Consider the following 16,206-nt stretch of genomic DNA (forward strand, 5'->3'; position numbering starts at 1 on the left):
TTTCTTTAAGCCACCTTTAAGCAATACTTATAGCTTAAAGGTAGCTTAAAGGTGGCTTAAAGATCGTCTTTAAGCTACCTTTAAACACCTTTAAGCTATCTTTAAGGAGGACTTAAAGATGGTCATTCATCCTGTGACATGTACAGCAAGTATTTTATTCTTTTATAATTTTAAATATACTAAATTTTTCCAATCTTGATATCATAAAATTGCGTGATTCGTGTCTATTTTTCAATTTTTTCTCGGAGATGCTCCCTAAACGGCACTAAAGGAAGGGGGCAACCCCTTCCGTACCACCCACCCCCCTTCGGCGCTTCACGCCTCAGGTGAATCTCCCATTCACATTTGCCTACACAATAGAAGAGAATACACGCCACTGGTTACATGTATCACTTAAGTTCAATATCTCTTTGAGATCAGGATATCGGGCTCAATGTCTGCCATTTGTATACAGGTATTCAGGCAAATACAGTTCGGGAAGATGCATCATGTAATTTTCACGTTAGAATGTCAAGATGTTTTGGCTGGCATTTTGATATATCTTAATCATACTCTTTATTCAACAGCAGACCACCGTCATGAATGAAACTACCTTGTGGATAACGTCCTGCATTATGAACAAATTAAACATTGCACTCATTATAATGCTTAAAGTCATTCCAAAAGTATCAGACTCACTTGTACTGATATCTAAAACATCTAATCTATACTCTATGATTAATATACTATTAAATAACGATTTAACGAAAAATTAAATATACCATGTAAATAAATAAAAAGTTTGACTACGTGGTCAGGAGAAAAGGGGAAATGTGAGAAGGAAACAACAGTGCTGTTTTATGTATCACAGGGAAGTTGTCTACTGGTACGATAAGGATGTCTATACTCAGCGTCACCATGTGTGTATGAATTGATCAAGCATTACAATACATGATCATAATTTATTGTTTTATAAATGTCCTCATTTAATCAGTTTCAGAAAATCCAATTAGTATAATAAACCCTATACGTTTTTAAAAAAAAATATAGGGATATTAAACGCTGTAATCAACTAAAGCCAAGTATATTACACATTTCAAAGGAGTTATCCTTGTGAGCATTCGTAGAAAACGGATTATGTGATGTTTCGTATTGCAAAAGTGATGATGCTTCAAAATTGTGCGGCAGTTTCTATGTATGTTTGTAATGGGTAAGTAAAGTGCTTTCAAATGAAAATTTGATCAATTCCATTTCCCACCAGCACATTTCGAATTCATAATGTGGTAAATACGTAGAACATACGAAATCTTGTGTTGTTATGGACTTTTTATGTTGGATTATACTCCTAATAAATGTATAAGTAAGTGGTAAAATTGTTATGTATTTTAATGATTCTCTCGTTCAAAACTTAGTAAAGCGTACAATTAAATACTCAGCCTGTGACAAGGGATTTTATGTAGTTAACCGTGACGCCAAATGCCCGACCCGACGTATGTAAAGAAAATTGGTCTTCATGTGAATGTACATGTGATAGCTCAAACTGTGATCATGCTACAGGTTATATACACTATTTCACTGTTACCTACATTGTTACTGATATTGCAATAAACGGCAACAATGAAGAATTTCGGGGTTTTTTTTAAAGTCAATTAACCATACATCAAGTAAAAATAAATTTAATACTTTTCAGGTGTTTGTTAAAAAAGGGAGGGAAACATATATTGTATATGACTGTTCATCTTTCTTTCTTTTTTAGAATATAAGACTAATTCTATGTTGCCTTTGGAAAACTGGACGTATACAACCGAAAGGGTTAGTAAATAAATTTCTTACATAACTATGACATTTATAATGAATGTCTTTGAATCTAATTTGATCGTAATTTACACTGTAACATATTGAAAAAAGAAAATGAGTACACAGTATTTGATTTGAAAAAGAAAAACAGTGAATGTAATTAATTTCCCTAATTTGTTTTAGTTTTAATGAATATTACTATGAAGTAATACGTTCAGTCTAATATGAAAAAAAGTTTAGAACTAGATATATGCCCATATATAAAAGCAAAAATGTATTTATTTTAATTTTTGACCATTTTATGCATTTACATGTACAATGCCTCATTTGCATCATTCTCACATGTACGAGTTTACGTTAAAGGTACTAGAAATGGAATTTGTTATCGCTGCCGATTCAAATTTTATACCGTAAGCATTCTCAATAATATATTCACAATTTTTACATATCAACTCTTGCGTCAGAAACAGGGAACACTGTTAAATTTCATTCTCAAAACTAATATTTACGAAAGAAAGTTGGAATCTAATTTATTATGATGTGAGTATCAGAATGTATGTTCGGGTAAAATGAATGTACAGGAATGCATATTGCAGTATTACATGTAATCGTACATATGATCATTGATAGATACAATGTTCTATATATGTGGCATACAATGACGCACGTACAAAGTTTAATATTATTCGGATCGGGGATAGGGTAATTGGATCCCTGTTAATGTATAACATGAAATCAACAATAGCACGGTTGTTTATTTTTAACAATACATTAACAATACAATATGTTCAACAAAGCATATCAAAATCATATTGATTTAATACTCTTGAAAACACATTATCAGTTGATTGAAATTCGGAATTACTTCCGTGTCTGAATCTTATCATCCTTTACGTCAACCTTTTTTAATTGCATTTTACAGATACTTCACATGCCATGCTAGAGAATGCTATGAATAACAGCTCATTGGATTGTGTTACAAAGAAAACAGATACGTCAAGTGTTTATACTGAAGTTATCATAATCGGACTTTCAATAGTGTCAATAATTATTTGTATGATATATATTTACACCCGTGTGCAAAATTGTTGCAAAATGTCAAACATCAATTCACTCTAATATTATTATCATTCACAAACATTAGTATTGTTGTTTTTAACACGGTATTCAAAATATAAAACCAAATAATGGGACCTCAGCAGTATTCAGGGAAGGCCATTGATTGTTGTTAAGGGGACCTAAAACAGAATCAAAACACTGTCAGTTTACATCATGTTTTTAAATTTTGAACTATCATTTTTATGTGCATATTATAGTTTGTTACAGTATGAATCTACAATAACAATCTGTGTATTATTAATGTCACATGTGTCTAATTGGAAGGGAAAATATATATGGTCAAATTTAAACCTGATTCAAATCAATCAAGACAGTTAAAATTTATCTATATGACTGTGGTGATTTGGGTTGTACTATAACTCAGAAGAAAACACTGGAAAGACAAGCCAAGATAAATTTATGTTAGACAAGCAATTTCAATTAAAAAATATGAAGAAGATTTTAAAAAAGATTAATTGTGAAGAAAAGTTCACGCCAAAACCTCTTAGAAAAAGAATACCAGTTAAATATTTTTTTACACGGGAAAAGGAAATGGATATGCAAAATTAAATCTTAAGGCAATCAAACTTCACACAATTTAAATTTTCTCGTGCACATGTTTTCTATATAACTGTGTTGATTTGAGTTGTACCCCCCTCACAAGAAAACTCTGGGAAGACATACCAAGATTTATGTCACACAAGCAATTTTAATAAAAAAATATATGAAAAAGATATAAAAAAGATTAATTGTAAAAAAAGATGTTTATGCCAAAACCTCTAAGAAAAAAATACCAGTTGCATTTTAACAAATATACACTGAAAAAAGCTAATGGCAAGGTATTTTATTTGTAAATCACTAGAATCTTTGAAAAACAAAATAATGTGTTGTGGACAGATAACCTAACAATTTTTTTCATGTGGCTTAATTTGCTTCGCAGAAATGAAGAAAAGAGTTTTAAAACGAAAAACAACAAATAGCTTAGCATGTATACCAATCACAATAAGATCAGAGAATTAAAAAATCGTGATTGGGCTTCGTCCTGTTCGATTAGCACTTAATCTAAATACAGAATGACGTACTGAATATAAGAATTCATATGTGCTGAGGTCAATTTCCTTATACATGTATTTGGATATATGAATTTTCCCTTTAAAGATTTTTTTCATAAATAAAAATATGATAGTCTGAATACATGTGTCTGCATAATGAAAACATTCATTTGTTGTATAAGTGTTCTGGCATATCAAAATGATAAGGAAAATACTAATATGCGCTGAAAAAAACCTCTCGCATCATGTTTTCTGTCTTCAAGCTTTCTCTATGTTTGCCGTACATGTATATAAGCCAAACACCTTTTTCTAACACTTTCAATACTGTTATTACCTTTGCTGCTGTTTTTCCTTCTTACGTGCTTAACCTGTAACAGTTGCTTAAAACAATGTATGTACTTCTTTAAAACACGCCTGAAATGAGACTCTATAAAACATGGAAAGCAGTGTAAATAGTATGTAATCCTTATCATGTCTGCAATTTAGCATCAACATTCAAATACAACTACATACAGGATGTATCTAATTGAAATTAAATTTTAATTCCTCTAATAATATGTTTTCTCAAAATATATAAGTTCCTCACTAACATGGATATAAGGAAGAAAAATATCAGAGTGTAAATTAAGCTAAATCTGTCTTAGCAACTCTAGACATAAAATAAGAAAACATGAAATATAACGTGAGGATTGACTTTGTAATAGTGCTATTGCTGGACAGTTTTGAAGTTGCACATATGCAGATTTGTCAAGGGTGAGTAGTACTATAGAAGGATTTTACCTCCTTTTAATGGAAATCTTGAAAATAAATTCAAAACCACTTACACAAGTGAATATATATAGATGTTTTAATACGTATATTGTAGACTGAACGGAACGATGTGTTGTTTCGGTTACGAGTGGGATCAGAACCAATCAATGTGTATACGTATGTTTTACATTCTTCTTACATATAATGTATATGTAACTTTAGATGTCTTTATTTCATGAGATTAAAAAAATACCATACATTTAGATCAATACTTTTATGTTAAACATTTTAAGCTTGTAAAAAAGGATATCATGGTAAGAATTGTGACGTGAAATGTCCACCCCTATTTTTTGGATTGGGATGTCAGTCACGATGCAACTGTTCCGACAAAGACTGTGATTACATCAGCGGATGTAGGCAATTAACAGAAGGTATTTTTTCAAACAAAGTAATTTTTATTTAAACAGTTAGTACAATTATCTTTATCAATGCAAAATATGATGCTGTTTAAATAACTTTCATCTGTTTCGAGTTTTTAAGGCTGAAAGTTAACACAAAATAATTCCTACCTTACATATACATAACAAAGTGTTTAATTGTATATCATTTCAGAACAACCATATACTTTTGCAATCGGTCCAAACTACAACGTTAAAACATCAGAACTTAATGATTATGAACACAGCTTTAATGGTAAGATAAAATGTGACCATTATTTAATATAATGTTTGTTAAAATTAATTTTGCGAGGTAAACGTTTGTTTTAGTTGTCTTCTAATACAACTGTAGCTAGATATTATACATATACCAGTTGTATAGCTACAAAGAACTACTATCGTCAAAATACTGCGATATTTCTTTATTGTAAACATAAGGGGCCGTATTAACAGTAACTTGGAAACACCTTTCAGCAGGCCTACTGTGGTTTCATTAATAATTAAGGGTATCAGTTTTCGTAGATAAAGTGAAAATCACCAATTCAATGAAAAGTTAATTCGTGGCCATTGACCCAATCAATACAAAATGTTAATAGAAAACGCACTTCAAGAACTTTTAATTGTGTGGATAAACTTAACAACGAAATCCAAGGAAATTTGTATTCAACAAATATTGATGAAACCACAGTATATATGTTCCTGTGAATTTTTCCCAGAGAAAAAATCATAATGTTTGATTAAAATTATCTTTGACATATTTTCTTTTATAATTTTTATTGTACTTCTTCCACAGATATTTGTATTTTAACTCTTTGGAATATCGTTCCATTCATATAGGAGCTTTTAAAAACTCAGTCTCATATATCAAAATATGACACGTGTAAATAGATCCAAAAAAAATTAGGGGACATCAAAAATGAGTCCAAACTTATAATCACTATACACTACATGCAATTCTAATGATATGACTCGTAGTCGTACAATGATGGCATGCAAAGATTAAAAAAGGCCAAACAGCTTTAATATTTTTTTTTAATTCCACTTGTTAACAAAACAAAAATGACCTCGAACAGTATACGCATTTGTAAATACATCAAGTATGTTGTTTCTAAAGCATGTTTACATGAGACAGGAGTGTGCCTATAGGTATGTAATGGTAATTATATATTTTATATATTGCATAATATGCCATAATTAAATGAAAAATACATTTTTTTTTTAGAAAATAAATCATACAAATATCAACTCGGAATTTGGACATGTTCATTTCTATTACGTTTATATCATAAAAACACGTACATAACATTAATAAATGTTTATTAGATATACACATAAGCAGATGCATATTTTGTAGCTTTAATAAGCATTCTATTTTTACTACATTTATGCAGTAATATATTTGTTTTTCAGAGAAACCCAACGATACTCTATTTGAAGACAGAACAATAATAATACAGACGTTACTCACATCCAAGGACACGGCTCATTATCAATCTAATAGTTTAATGTATGCTATTATCGGACTTTCAGTGGCTGCTGTTTTGATAACAATTACTTATGTATACATTTGTCAACTAGAGAAGCGTAAAATGTTTACTAGCACAGTTTGAAACCTGGATGTTTTGCTTTTTATTTTTTTAAGATGGTGCTACATTGTAAATGATGCACCAATGCTTACAACTTTTATGTAATCTATCAATATTTTTCAATTTATTTTTATTCCAACTTAAGATGATCTCTCTCTGATCATTTTAAGTGACACAAATGCTACAAAGTGACAAAAATTTTTTTTGATTCATTTCTATTATTGTGTATTGCAATGTAAAGCTTCATATTGTTTGTATGATGCTCATTAAGATCAACATTCCTAATATCAGATTTCATATTTCAATTTTTTAATTTGAAGAAAAATATCAATTGTAAACAACTTATTACTTGTAATATCTTTAGAATAAAAAAAAGTCGAATGTAAAAATAATCATCATATATTATTTTGATTGTTATAGTAAACTGATATCTAAATTGTGTTCATTCTATATGTTTTACTTGATTATTGATAAGATATTTAATCAGGAAAAGTATATACAGAATTGTTAACCTAACTGTGGAGACAAAATAGGAAGGAAACGGTTCCTACGAGATGTAACTGAAAGAAAAGAAAATAGTCATGCTGTGAATTATTACAAACATATCACACCACACTTATTGTTTTAAAGAAAATGACTAAGCTTAGAATTAAATTTTTCAGGTGTAATAGATGTTACAATTGATTTATCATCAAATCACAACCATCTGTAACAATCATTCTTATTTATTTCACTGATTGCAATTATTGCTGTGCTCATCATAATATTAGTTGATTGTTTTACACACAGCTATTTGAAAGCGACAACTGATCGCCATGATGACTGAGGGGTATAGGCAATGATTGCATTGGTACATGTATTTTTATCGTCTTAACTCAATTAATCTGTCTTTTAAAGTAATAAAGAGACAAAAATCAAAGCATAGATTTGGTATAGATTGGGACAATAGTCGACATTCACATATGTAGGACAATTCATTTTTAAGATCACTTTTGTTTTCACATAATCTGTTAGTGATTCCATCAAAGTAAAAGTATTTTAGAAGGAATATCAAAATATCACAAATTGAAAACGGATACAGCACTGACATTAATAATCAGGTGAAAGTCCACTAAAAGTTACTTCAGAGTGTCTGCATAACTAAGCTGTGCCATTCAGTCACCTTTCAAGACAGTTTGGTTATCATTCATCGATTAAACGACCAAAGTCAATCCTGTAAATAATGACAGACAAAGTGAAATAAGATTTATTTTTTTTTTTCCTAAAACATAAGATCATATTACATGTAACCACCAAAAAAATGTATTTCAAATATGGTAAAGTGAAGCATAATTTCTTATATGACATATATATAAGTTATGGAATAAAAGAAAATATTTCAATTTGTCACACGTGTGTGCACTTGTGTGATGTACTCTAAACTTCTAGTATTTATCACACAAAAGGTCATCTTTCTGTATTACACTAGTAAATATTTTTGGATGGTTCTGTTATGCTCAATGCGAATTGTGAACATCATATTGAAAATTTATTTTTTAAAGCACTTTTTCTTATGAGCAACAGGGAACGGATAAGTGCATTTGTATATGATCAAATTAAATTATCAGACCATGTGCCATTTGATATTTATTTTTTTTATGACCAAATATATCTTATATACAGGAGATCTTTAAAATCTTTATTGTTGTGGTGTAGGATACTTAAAATTATGGAAAAACGAAACCAAAATTTAATTGCATATTGATAGAACGATGAAACTACAGGGAATACAAGTTTATCTAAATTTATTTGTACATGTAATTCACAAGAGAAAATTTAAAAGATTTCAAACGAGGAAATACAATATAAATTGATAAAATCAAAAATACATAAACAAACCAAAATACCAACAGTACCATTTCGGAATGTTACAATTAATTTGCTGTATTTTTTTCCTCGAGATGTTTATATAATTACAAAGTTTTACAAGTATAAGGAAAATGTGGATTGAGTTGTATTCTATTAACATAAAAGATTCTGATTTTCATTTTATATTTAAACAAGTACAGTTTTTTAAACCGATTTTTCTTCGGCAAAACAATGACAATACAAAAGTTTTGCTTTGTTTTGCTAAATCAAATATTTCTAATTCAATCTGACCTGTGTCCAGGGTAAGATATTTTATTTTGGCTGCTTGAAACTTATCAATTTTTTTGGGGGGGGAATCAACTTTTGTCTAACATTTTAAGTTCAATATTTAAGAGAAAATGACAGAAAATGTTGTATTGGATTCAAGTGGAATGGTGCACTTAAGATATGTTTACGTAAGTACAATTACATGTATTATGCTGTCCTTACTATTTGTATTAATTTTAAATTTAGAGATAACGACCAAATTGTATTTATATATTATTCATACACTTATTTTTCTTTAACATTTTAATCTTGTTTACTAGCGTGTGATGCGGGATATTATGGACGTAACTGTAGCTCAAAGTGCCGCTTCCCTTGGTATGGATTAAACTGTATATCATACTGTAACTGTTCTGCAATCGACTGTCACCATGTCTACGGATGTGTGAAGTCCGATGATGGTATTGTATTTTTTCTTTTTTTTATTTCCTACTGTATTCACATCTTTTAATTTTACATTTATCATATAAAAAGTGCCTGTTTGGGAGGGTAAGAGTTGAAATTGACACCCCGAGAAAACCGACGCGAAGCGGAGGTTGACAATGGTTTTTGAGGGTTGTTAATTTCAATTCCTACCTTCCTAAATAGGCACCATTTATTTTATTATACTGAATGTCTTAATTTCAAAGAATCAGATTTCAGTATTTAACATTAAAGTATGATAACAACATATACCTCATTAAACCAGGGATATTTTAATTGCACGTGTATATCTGTTGTATAAAAGTTATGAAGGTATCGAGCTTTGCACAATAGATTTGTATGTTTTTCTGCATTGATTAATACCTTCATAGAACGCATGGAACACAACAGAAGTGATTTACCTTTTTATAATTTTATCTACTTTTAAATTATTAATTTCAATCAATGACAAAAAAAAAAAAATTAGTATCAGTATTGTCTATCAGCATTTTAGACAGACGGAATAGTATTTTTGATAGATAAAAAAAGATAGATTGTTGTATCCATAACTACTTGCAAGTCCATTAAGTTTACTGCATTATCCCATTGTAGCTTCATTTTTGATCGACAACAAAAAATGTACATAAAGTTAGCAAGTACAAAATCAATATCATTAACCAATTTAGATATCGTTTATTGTAGCTACAGTACTGATCAGAAGTAGTTTTGAAAGCAGACACTATACGTGTATTTGAAACATACAAGGGCAGGAATTACAGACAGTAAGATGATAAAATAAAAGACGGGTCTGCTTCATGCTCCAGTGCGTACACCAAAACTCCAAAATTAAATCCCTAGCAAACCCAAACGAAACCCCAAGTGGACCTAAAAACCTAGTGGACGCAAATTTTAAAAAAAGCTGACCCAGATTAAACCCCAAGTAAACCCCGGAAGTAAACGTAGGGTTTAGTTGGGCTCTGCTTTGGTGTTAGGTTGGGTCTGGTCAGTACTGGACTTTATCAAATCTGAAAATTATTTAGTCAAACAATGCATTTAAAAACTCTTGCAAAAGTAAGTACATTCAAATGTGAGCAGATCGTTTTCCTTGATAGCAAAATGTCATACTGGTTAGTTTATATGAATGAAGATATATTTTCTTTAAAGGCAAGTATAGTATAAAAACCCAGCAAAGAGTAATCAAATAAAATAGTTGTATCTGTCTCTCTATTCCCATGTATGTTATTACATTATTTTAATCATTTTATAACAGAAATGCTATTATTATACCTAAAATCATATCAAAACTTTTTTTACATTTTTTTTTACAGCAAATGTAACCACTACTGACTATTTATATGAATTTGTGACGGTTATCAGCAAAAAAGAAGAGGAACCATTCAAAATTAATGGTGCTGTATACTCAATCATCGGACTTGCAGCAACTTCTGTTCTGTTAATAATTCTATATCTGTGTTCACACCTACAATGTACTAGAGAAAAGCTAGGTTCGAAATAAGACCTCTTATTATATTTTTAAATATTCACAATTATATGATTTAAGTTTCCAATAGCATCTGCTTATGAATTTTTCCGAGATTCTGTGTTATGTTCAGATGTAATCTGGATTTATTTGTTGCGCAACCGTTTTAGAGATTATAATACAGCTTTTGCCTCGTAAGCACCGTGCACAAATTTGTCGAACCACGTTCCGTCAGGTTTTATTTGTGATACAGACACCCCACAGTGTATGGTTTTTTTTAACTTATAAACAGTAAACTCTTTTATTATGCGATTTGATTGGTATGCAAAGAACTGAAGTACTGACAAGAGGTTGAATTTATTGATTATTATTTATTTTGATATGAACATGTTTCGCATGGCAAGTACGTTTTTAGGTGTATTTGAATTATTACGCACATTGTTATCTTACGTGAATTATCGGGCTTTTCTGACAAGAATTCCGAGCTATAGACGAAAAATTCACTGTGAGTCACGTTGTGTAATATTCAAAGGTAGAATAACACCGTCACACTCTACGTATATTGTGTGTCAGTAAGCGAAATATTTCTGCAAAAGTGTATCTAAGCAATATTTAATAAAATGATAATAAGGTTTCAGTACTAGTTCTAACTTTATATTGGATAGTCTCTCGCTACCACTGTAATCAAACTCTGGCGTAGGAATACATACGACAACAAAAATATCTAAATTGTTCATACTTTTAAAAAACCTGATTAGTTTTAGGATATTTATAAGTAAGTTTCCTGGAAAACAATGCCTCTAAATACATTGAATCGAATTTATAGATTATTCTTAAGTACTACGTTTCGTCAGAGTTGATTATTTGTGGTTTAATCCAAACATTGTTTTACTTCCGGTTTGCCAGAGTAACTGCATGGGAGAGTTGATTAAAATCAACTCCAAAAAATTAAACCAAGTTTGTTAATTAATAAAAACTTATTGGTTGTCAATTTTGTTTGAAATATTAAGTTACCCGTTCACGCATTTCCTCGTTTTGTGTAAATTAAATAGAAGTAGACTGATACAATTATAGTACTAACAAATATTCTAGCTAGGAATGTAAAATAATACTTGATAACACAGTTATTTATTGATATGAAATACCTTTGTTTCTTTTGTATAAATATCCATCTGACATATATAACAGTGATTTCCCATTACTGTTTTGCAATGCAACAAATGCATCTAATCATTTTACAACTTGCGAAATAAATAAACTTTTGTGTTTAGTGTAAAAATAGATCACTCCGATATGCTGTATGACCATATATCTACATTATAAATCATTGTTTAAGTTCCTTGTTTTAGAAATGATGATATATAAATAAGCCATGAAAATTATGCGATTAATAACATCCCCTTTGTCCACAAAAACCCTACATAGGAAATTGATAAGCTGATTTTTAATTGATTATTTTTTTCATATCTATGCATATCATAAAAACAACTTTTTACTTTGTAGGGTTTGTTTTCATCATATTTCTATACTAAATAGATATGATGTTTTGTGTTTAAGTGTGACATTGAGTAAATAGTTATCGATCTTGATGAGACTAATAATAGTACTTTGAGAGTTCATGTTCTTTTTTTATTGCAGCCATTACACACCTCTGTAGGCAATTGTTGCCTTTTTCAGTGTTATGTATCATTAATTTTTTTTAATCATTTTTTTTATTTAGTTGTATTGATTTTGGTTTTTTTATAACAATGTTTTCGTGTGTTGAATCGTATTACTAATATGACTTCATTAGTACGCGTAATGTAATAAATGTAACAATGTAATTGGGTCTCTTTAAAATAAAGCACGTGAATGCATGTTTGCACAAGGCTTTCAGTAAATATTAAAGTATTTTGTTTCAAAATAATATCAAAACATTTGCGATTGGGCAAAGATCTTTATTATACCTAAAGATATTCTATCGTCCACTCGATTGTTACAGAAACGTTTTTCTTGTAGATTAAATAAATGAATTCCATCTATATGTAAACAGTTCTTTAGAAGTATTACTTTATAATAAAAATCGCTCAAAAAGTCAAAACAGTCTATATTCAACAAAACCACATTTCAATGAAATATGTTACAAACAACACATTACTCAAGAGCAATTATTTGGTTGAGATTAATTTACATATATATAAGTGTCAATCACAATGTGTACTCTTTCATTACTGATAATTTTACGCCTATAACATGTACAGTAAATGACTCTTCACATTAAAATCCTTTATTTTGCATTTTATCAACTACCATTAGCGTTATTTTAAAGAGTTTTTTTTTTATTAAAGCTCTTAGTGTTCTGTTGTTTAAAGTTGAGAATATTTCCAGCGATATTATTCGTTTCTTCGGCTTTATAAATGCAATTGCATAACACATGTGTCAATTTAAAAGTTTAATGAAGTATCATCATTACCTATTTCCGCTTTTAAGTATTTACATTAAAACAATTTGTTTCAGTCAATATTATAACAATGAACAAGGACAAAGAGCGTAATATTAAATATCACTAATCCACGTGAACGGTTTATCAACGTTTTCTTTCATATGGATTAAAATGGACAAGAAGAAATATTCAGAACCAGTAACAAATATGAGGACGATTTACACTGTTTTTGTTATACTGTTTCAAATCTTTGTAGTTGGGTCCTTGCACTTATGCAGCAAGTGAGTAAAAATTACTTTTTTAATGACTATTTCAGAATTGTGTTTAACCTAACTACTCACAACTGTATTTTTTACAACTTTGTAGCACAGATGGAACGTTGAGTTGTTGCCAAGCGTACAAGTTGGATCATGCACAAACAAGATGTATACGTATGGTTTTTTTATTCCATACAAATATGCTAAATAATCAGGGGTAATCTATCTAATTCCAAAGCGTAAACATTTTCTTAAGAGCCTTTCACATGAACAGCATCTTGAACAGGAAAATTGATTGAATATATTATTAATTAAACGTATTTCATGAAACATGTCAACATTATAACAAATTCATTGAACATTATTGTCATTTGATTTAGCATGTGATAACGGATTTACTGGAATAAACTGTGTCACCAAGTGTCAATATCCTTCGTATGGACAAGGCTGTCAGTCTTTGTGTGACTGTAATGCTACAGTTTGTGATTCTGTCAATGGTTGTATTAATGCTTCAGAAAGTAAGATTCCATATCAGTATTATCCATTGAGCTCTATTTGACACATGATTTCAAATAATAATAATAAAGTTGAGGATTTCATACGTTTGCGTATAATAGCAATCTATCCTTTTTTTCCCCCATAATATTTGTTGTACATAAAGAATAATTGTTTTGCAATTCCTGTGATGTAACAAAGATAAAAATAATTCTGTGTAAGAAATTATGATTGTTTTGCATAAAAGCGTGTTATTTATATTGTAGATCATCAGATTCAATCTACAATACACATAAACTACAAGAATGCCACAAAAGAACTTATGATTACTATGAAAGATAATGTCAATAATGGTCAAAGTAGGTACTATTCTGCATTAGTCAAATATCATTTAATTTTTTAAATTTGTCTGTATTTTGCCTATTTTGAACGGCAGAGTATTACTACTGAACGAGAACACATACATGTGACAGATTTAGAAAGACACGCATTCCCTGGCTACAACAACTTGTACAAGAAAGCGTTGCGAAATTTCATGACATTTTTCAATATCACTCCTCGGGGTAGAATTATTTTATATATATATACTTTGATTATAATTAAAGTGTATGTGTGTGTTACACTCATACAAAGTATATGATCAACTATAACAGCGTATCATTTAATTACTAATAATAATTTTTCTGTGAAAGTCGTCTTTAATCCATTTATAACATTAAAGAATTAGGTGAGAACAAAGAGAGGCTGGTTTCTATTCCCCAAATACTAACAAATTGAATATAAAATGTATTAATGCTAAAGAGTTTCTTATTATATGTGCATAAGATATGATTACATCAAGTATCGTTATATCAAAACATACTGTTAATAGAATTGTTTGTATTGTATATCTAATGTTATACGTCATATATGATATCGGTACAGCATTTATACATTCATTAATGATATTTTTAGTAATTATAGACTACATTCACATATTCATATTTCTGAATACGTAAGTGTCTTTTAAAAATATTTACAATGAGACCAGATGTTTTCGGTGTGAAATTATCCATGAAATGCTTAAATACTTTTGAAAAATCCTTTTTAGGTATGCATGCCAATCTTGACTTTACAAATTGAAATAAACATATCGACCGTTAATATTTATGGGTTTTTTTTATTTGTGGTATTTTTTTAGGTACTTCCAATGTTACGGACAATACAGCAAAAAACGACACTTCTTCGTGCTATAAGGAAACGGAATCTAGTAGGGTTCACAGATTAATGTTTGCAGTAATTGGACTAACATCAGTGTCTTTTATCATTTATATGGTGTATATTTACACACGAGTACTAGGAAAACGTCAAACAAATACTAGCGCATTCGAAGGATGAAAGTCTGTCACTCAGTCAACTGAATGCTCAATTATCTGTCTGTGAAATTTATTAAATGGCAAAGTTATGCTATTCAATCACATTTTATTTACCTTTTAGACAGCTTGCAGTTGTTTTATTCCGTGTGATTTTTGCGTAATACGTTTTTAAATGGTCCGAAACAATTTTTGCCTTTTTAAGCAAATAAAAAAAAGCAACGTGTCCAATTGATTGAAGTTTTGATTTCAACTTCAAGGTAAATCATATTTATGTGTGTTAAACAAGATACAAAATTGATTACTTTACAAACGACAACGATTTTGAGCCATTGAACGTTATATTATATATATTTTTTTTTTTGCTTATTAAACGGCCAGTACTTGACTTTCTTAATAATATTGATATGATATCCTTTTTCTCCGGAAGATATCTTACACTGATTTGCTGATTTTAAAAATGAAGTAAAAAATTACGAAACAATATGTTGTAAACCAACTGTTATTGGTGACTGCTTCCTTTTTTTATTCTCAAGCGATCGAATTGTATGCAGTTTTTTATATTCGTGTCAAAGTATTTCGGTTTGTGGTCAACATTCAAGGTAAGTTTCACGACAAAAACAAATCTTGCAAACCACTCGTGATATATCGGCAAACGATCAAAAGATGATTTTACAATATTCAAATAATATGGTATAAAACTACATGTAGTACTCAAACTAAACATCTATTGGAATCATGTTATTTACTGCTAGTACAATGGCATAAAAAGATAAAAAGATTGGTTCTAGATAAATATTTTTTTTAAGTCATGTAGCTTAATATCATAGTAATTTCCTGATAAATGTGACATGAAATTCAAACTGGGAGTGAAAACATGATCTTGACTTTATGCATATTTTGTTTTACAACTACATTGTACTGAAG

The 16,206-nt window shown here is 29.7% G+C and overlaps 1 protein-coding gene across 4 annotated transcripts in view; it reads left to right on the forward strand.

The window, feature by feature from the left end:
• Nucleotides 1-767: 767 nt before the first annotated feature.
• The window catches only part of LOC105339293 (uncharacterized), a 36,373-nt gene continuing 20,934 nt past the window's right edge, over nt 768-16,206 (forward strand). The window contains exons 1-8 of one of the 4 annotated variants that reach the window (XM_066073806.1): nt 768-1,189; nt 1,736-1,791; nt 2,140-2,186; nt 2,699-4,679; nt 4,792-4,853; nt 4,970-5,107; nt 5,289-5,369; nt 6,524-6,976. In XM_066073806.1, the coding sequence (XP_065929878.1) occupies nt 4,597-4,679; nt 4,792-4,853; nt 4,970-5,107; nt 5,289-5,369; nt 6,524-6,723 (564 nt within the window). In that variant the 5' untranslated portion in view covers nt 768-1,189; nt 1,736-1,791; nt 2,140-2,186; nt 2,699-4,596 and the 3' untranslated portion in view covers nt 6,724-6,976. The other 3 variants (XM_066073803.1, XM_066073807.1, XM_066073804.1) reach the window with 3 other exon arrangements.

The sequence above is a fragment of the Magallana gigas genome, chromosome 10 (genome assembly GCF_963853765.1).
Source record: "Magallana gigas chromosome 10, xbMagGiga1.1, whole genome shotgun sequence".
Lineage (NCBI taxonomy): Eukaryota > Metazoa > Mollusca > Bivalvia > Ostreida > Ostreidae > Magallana > Magallana gigas.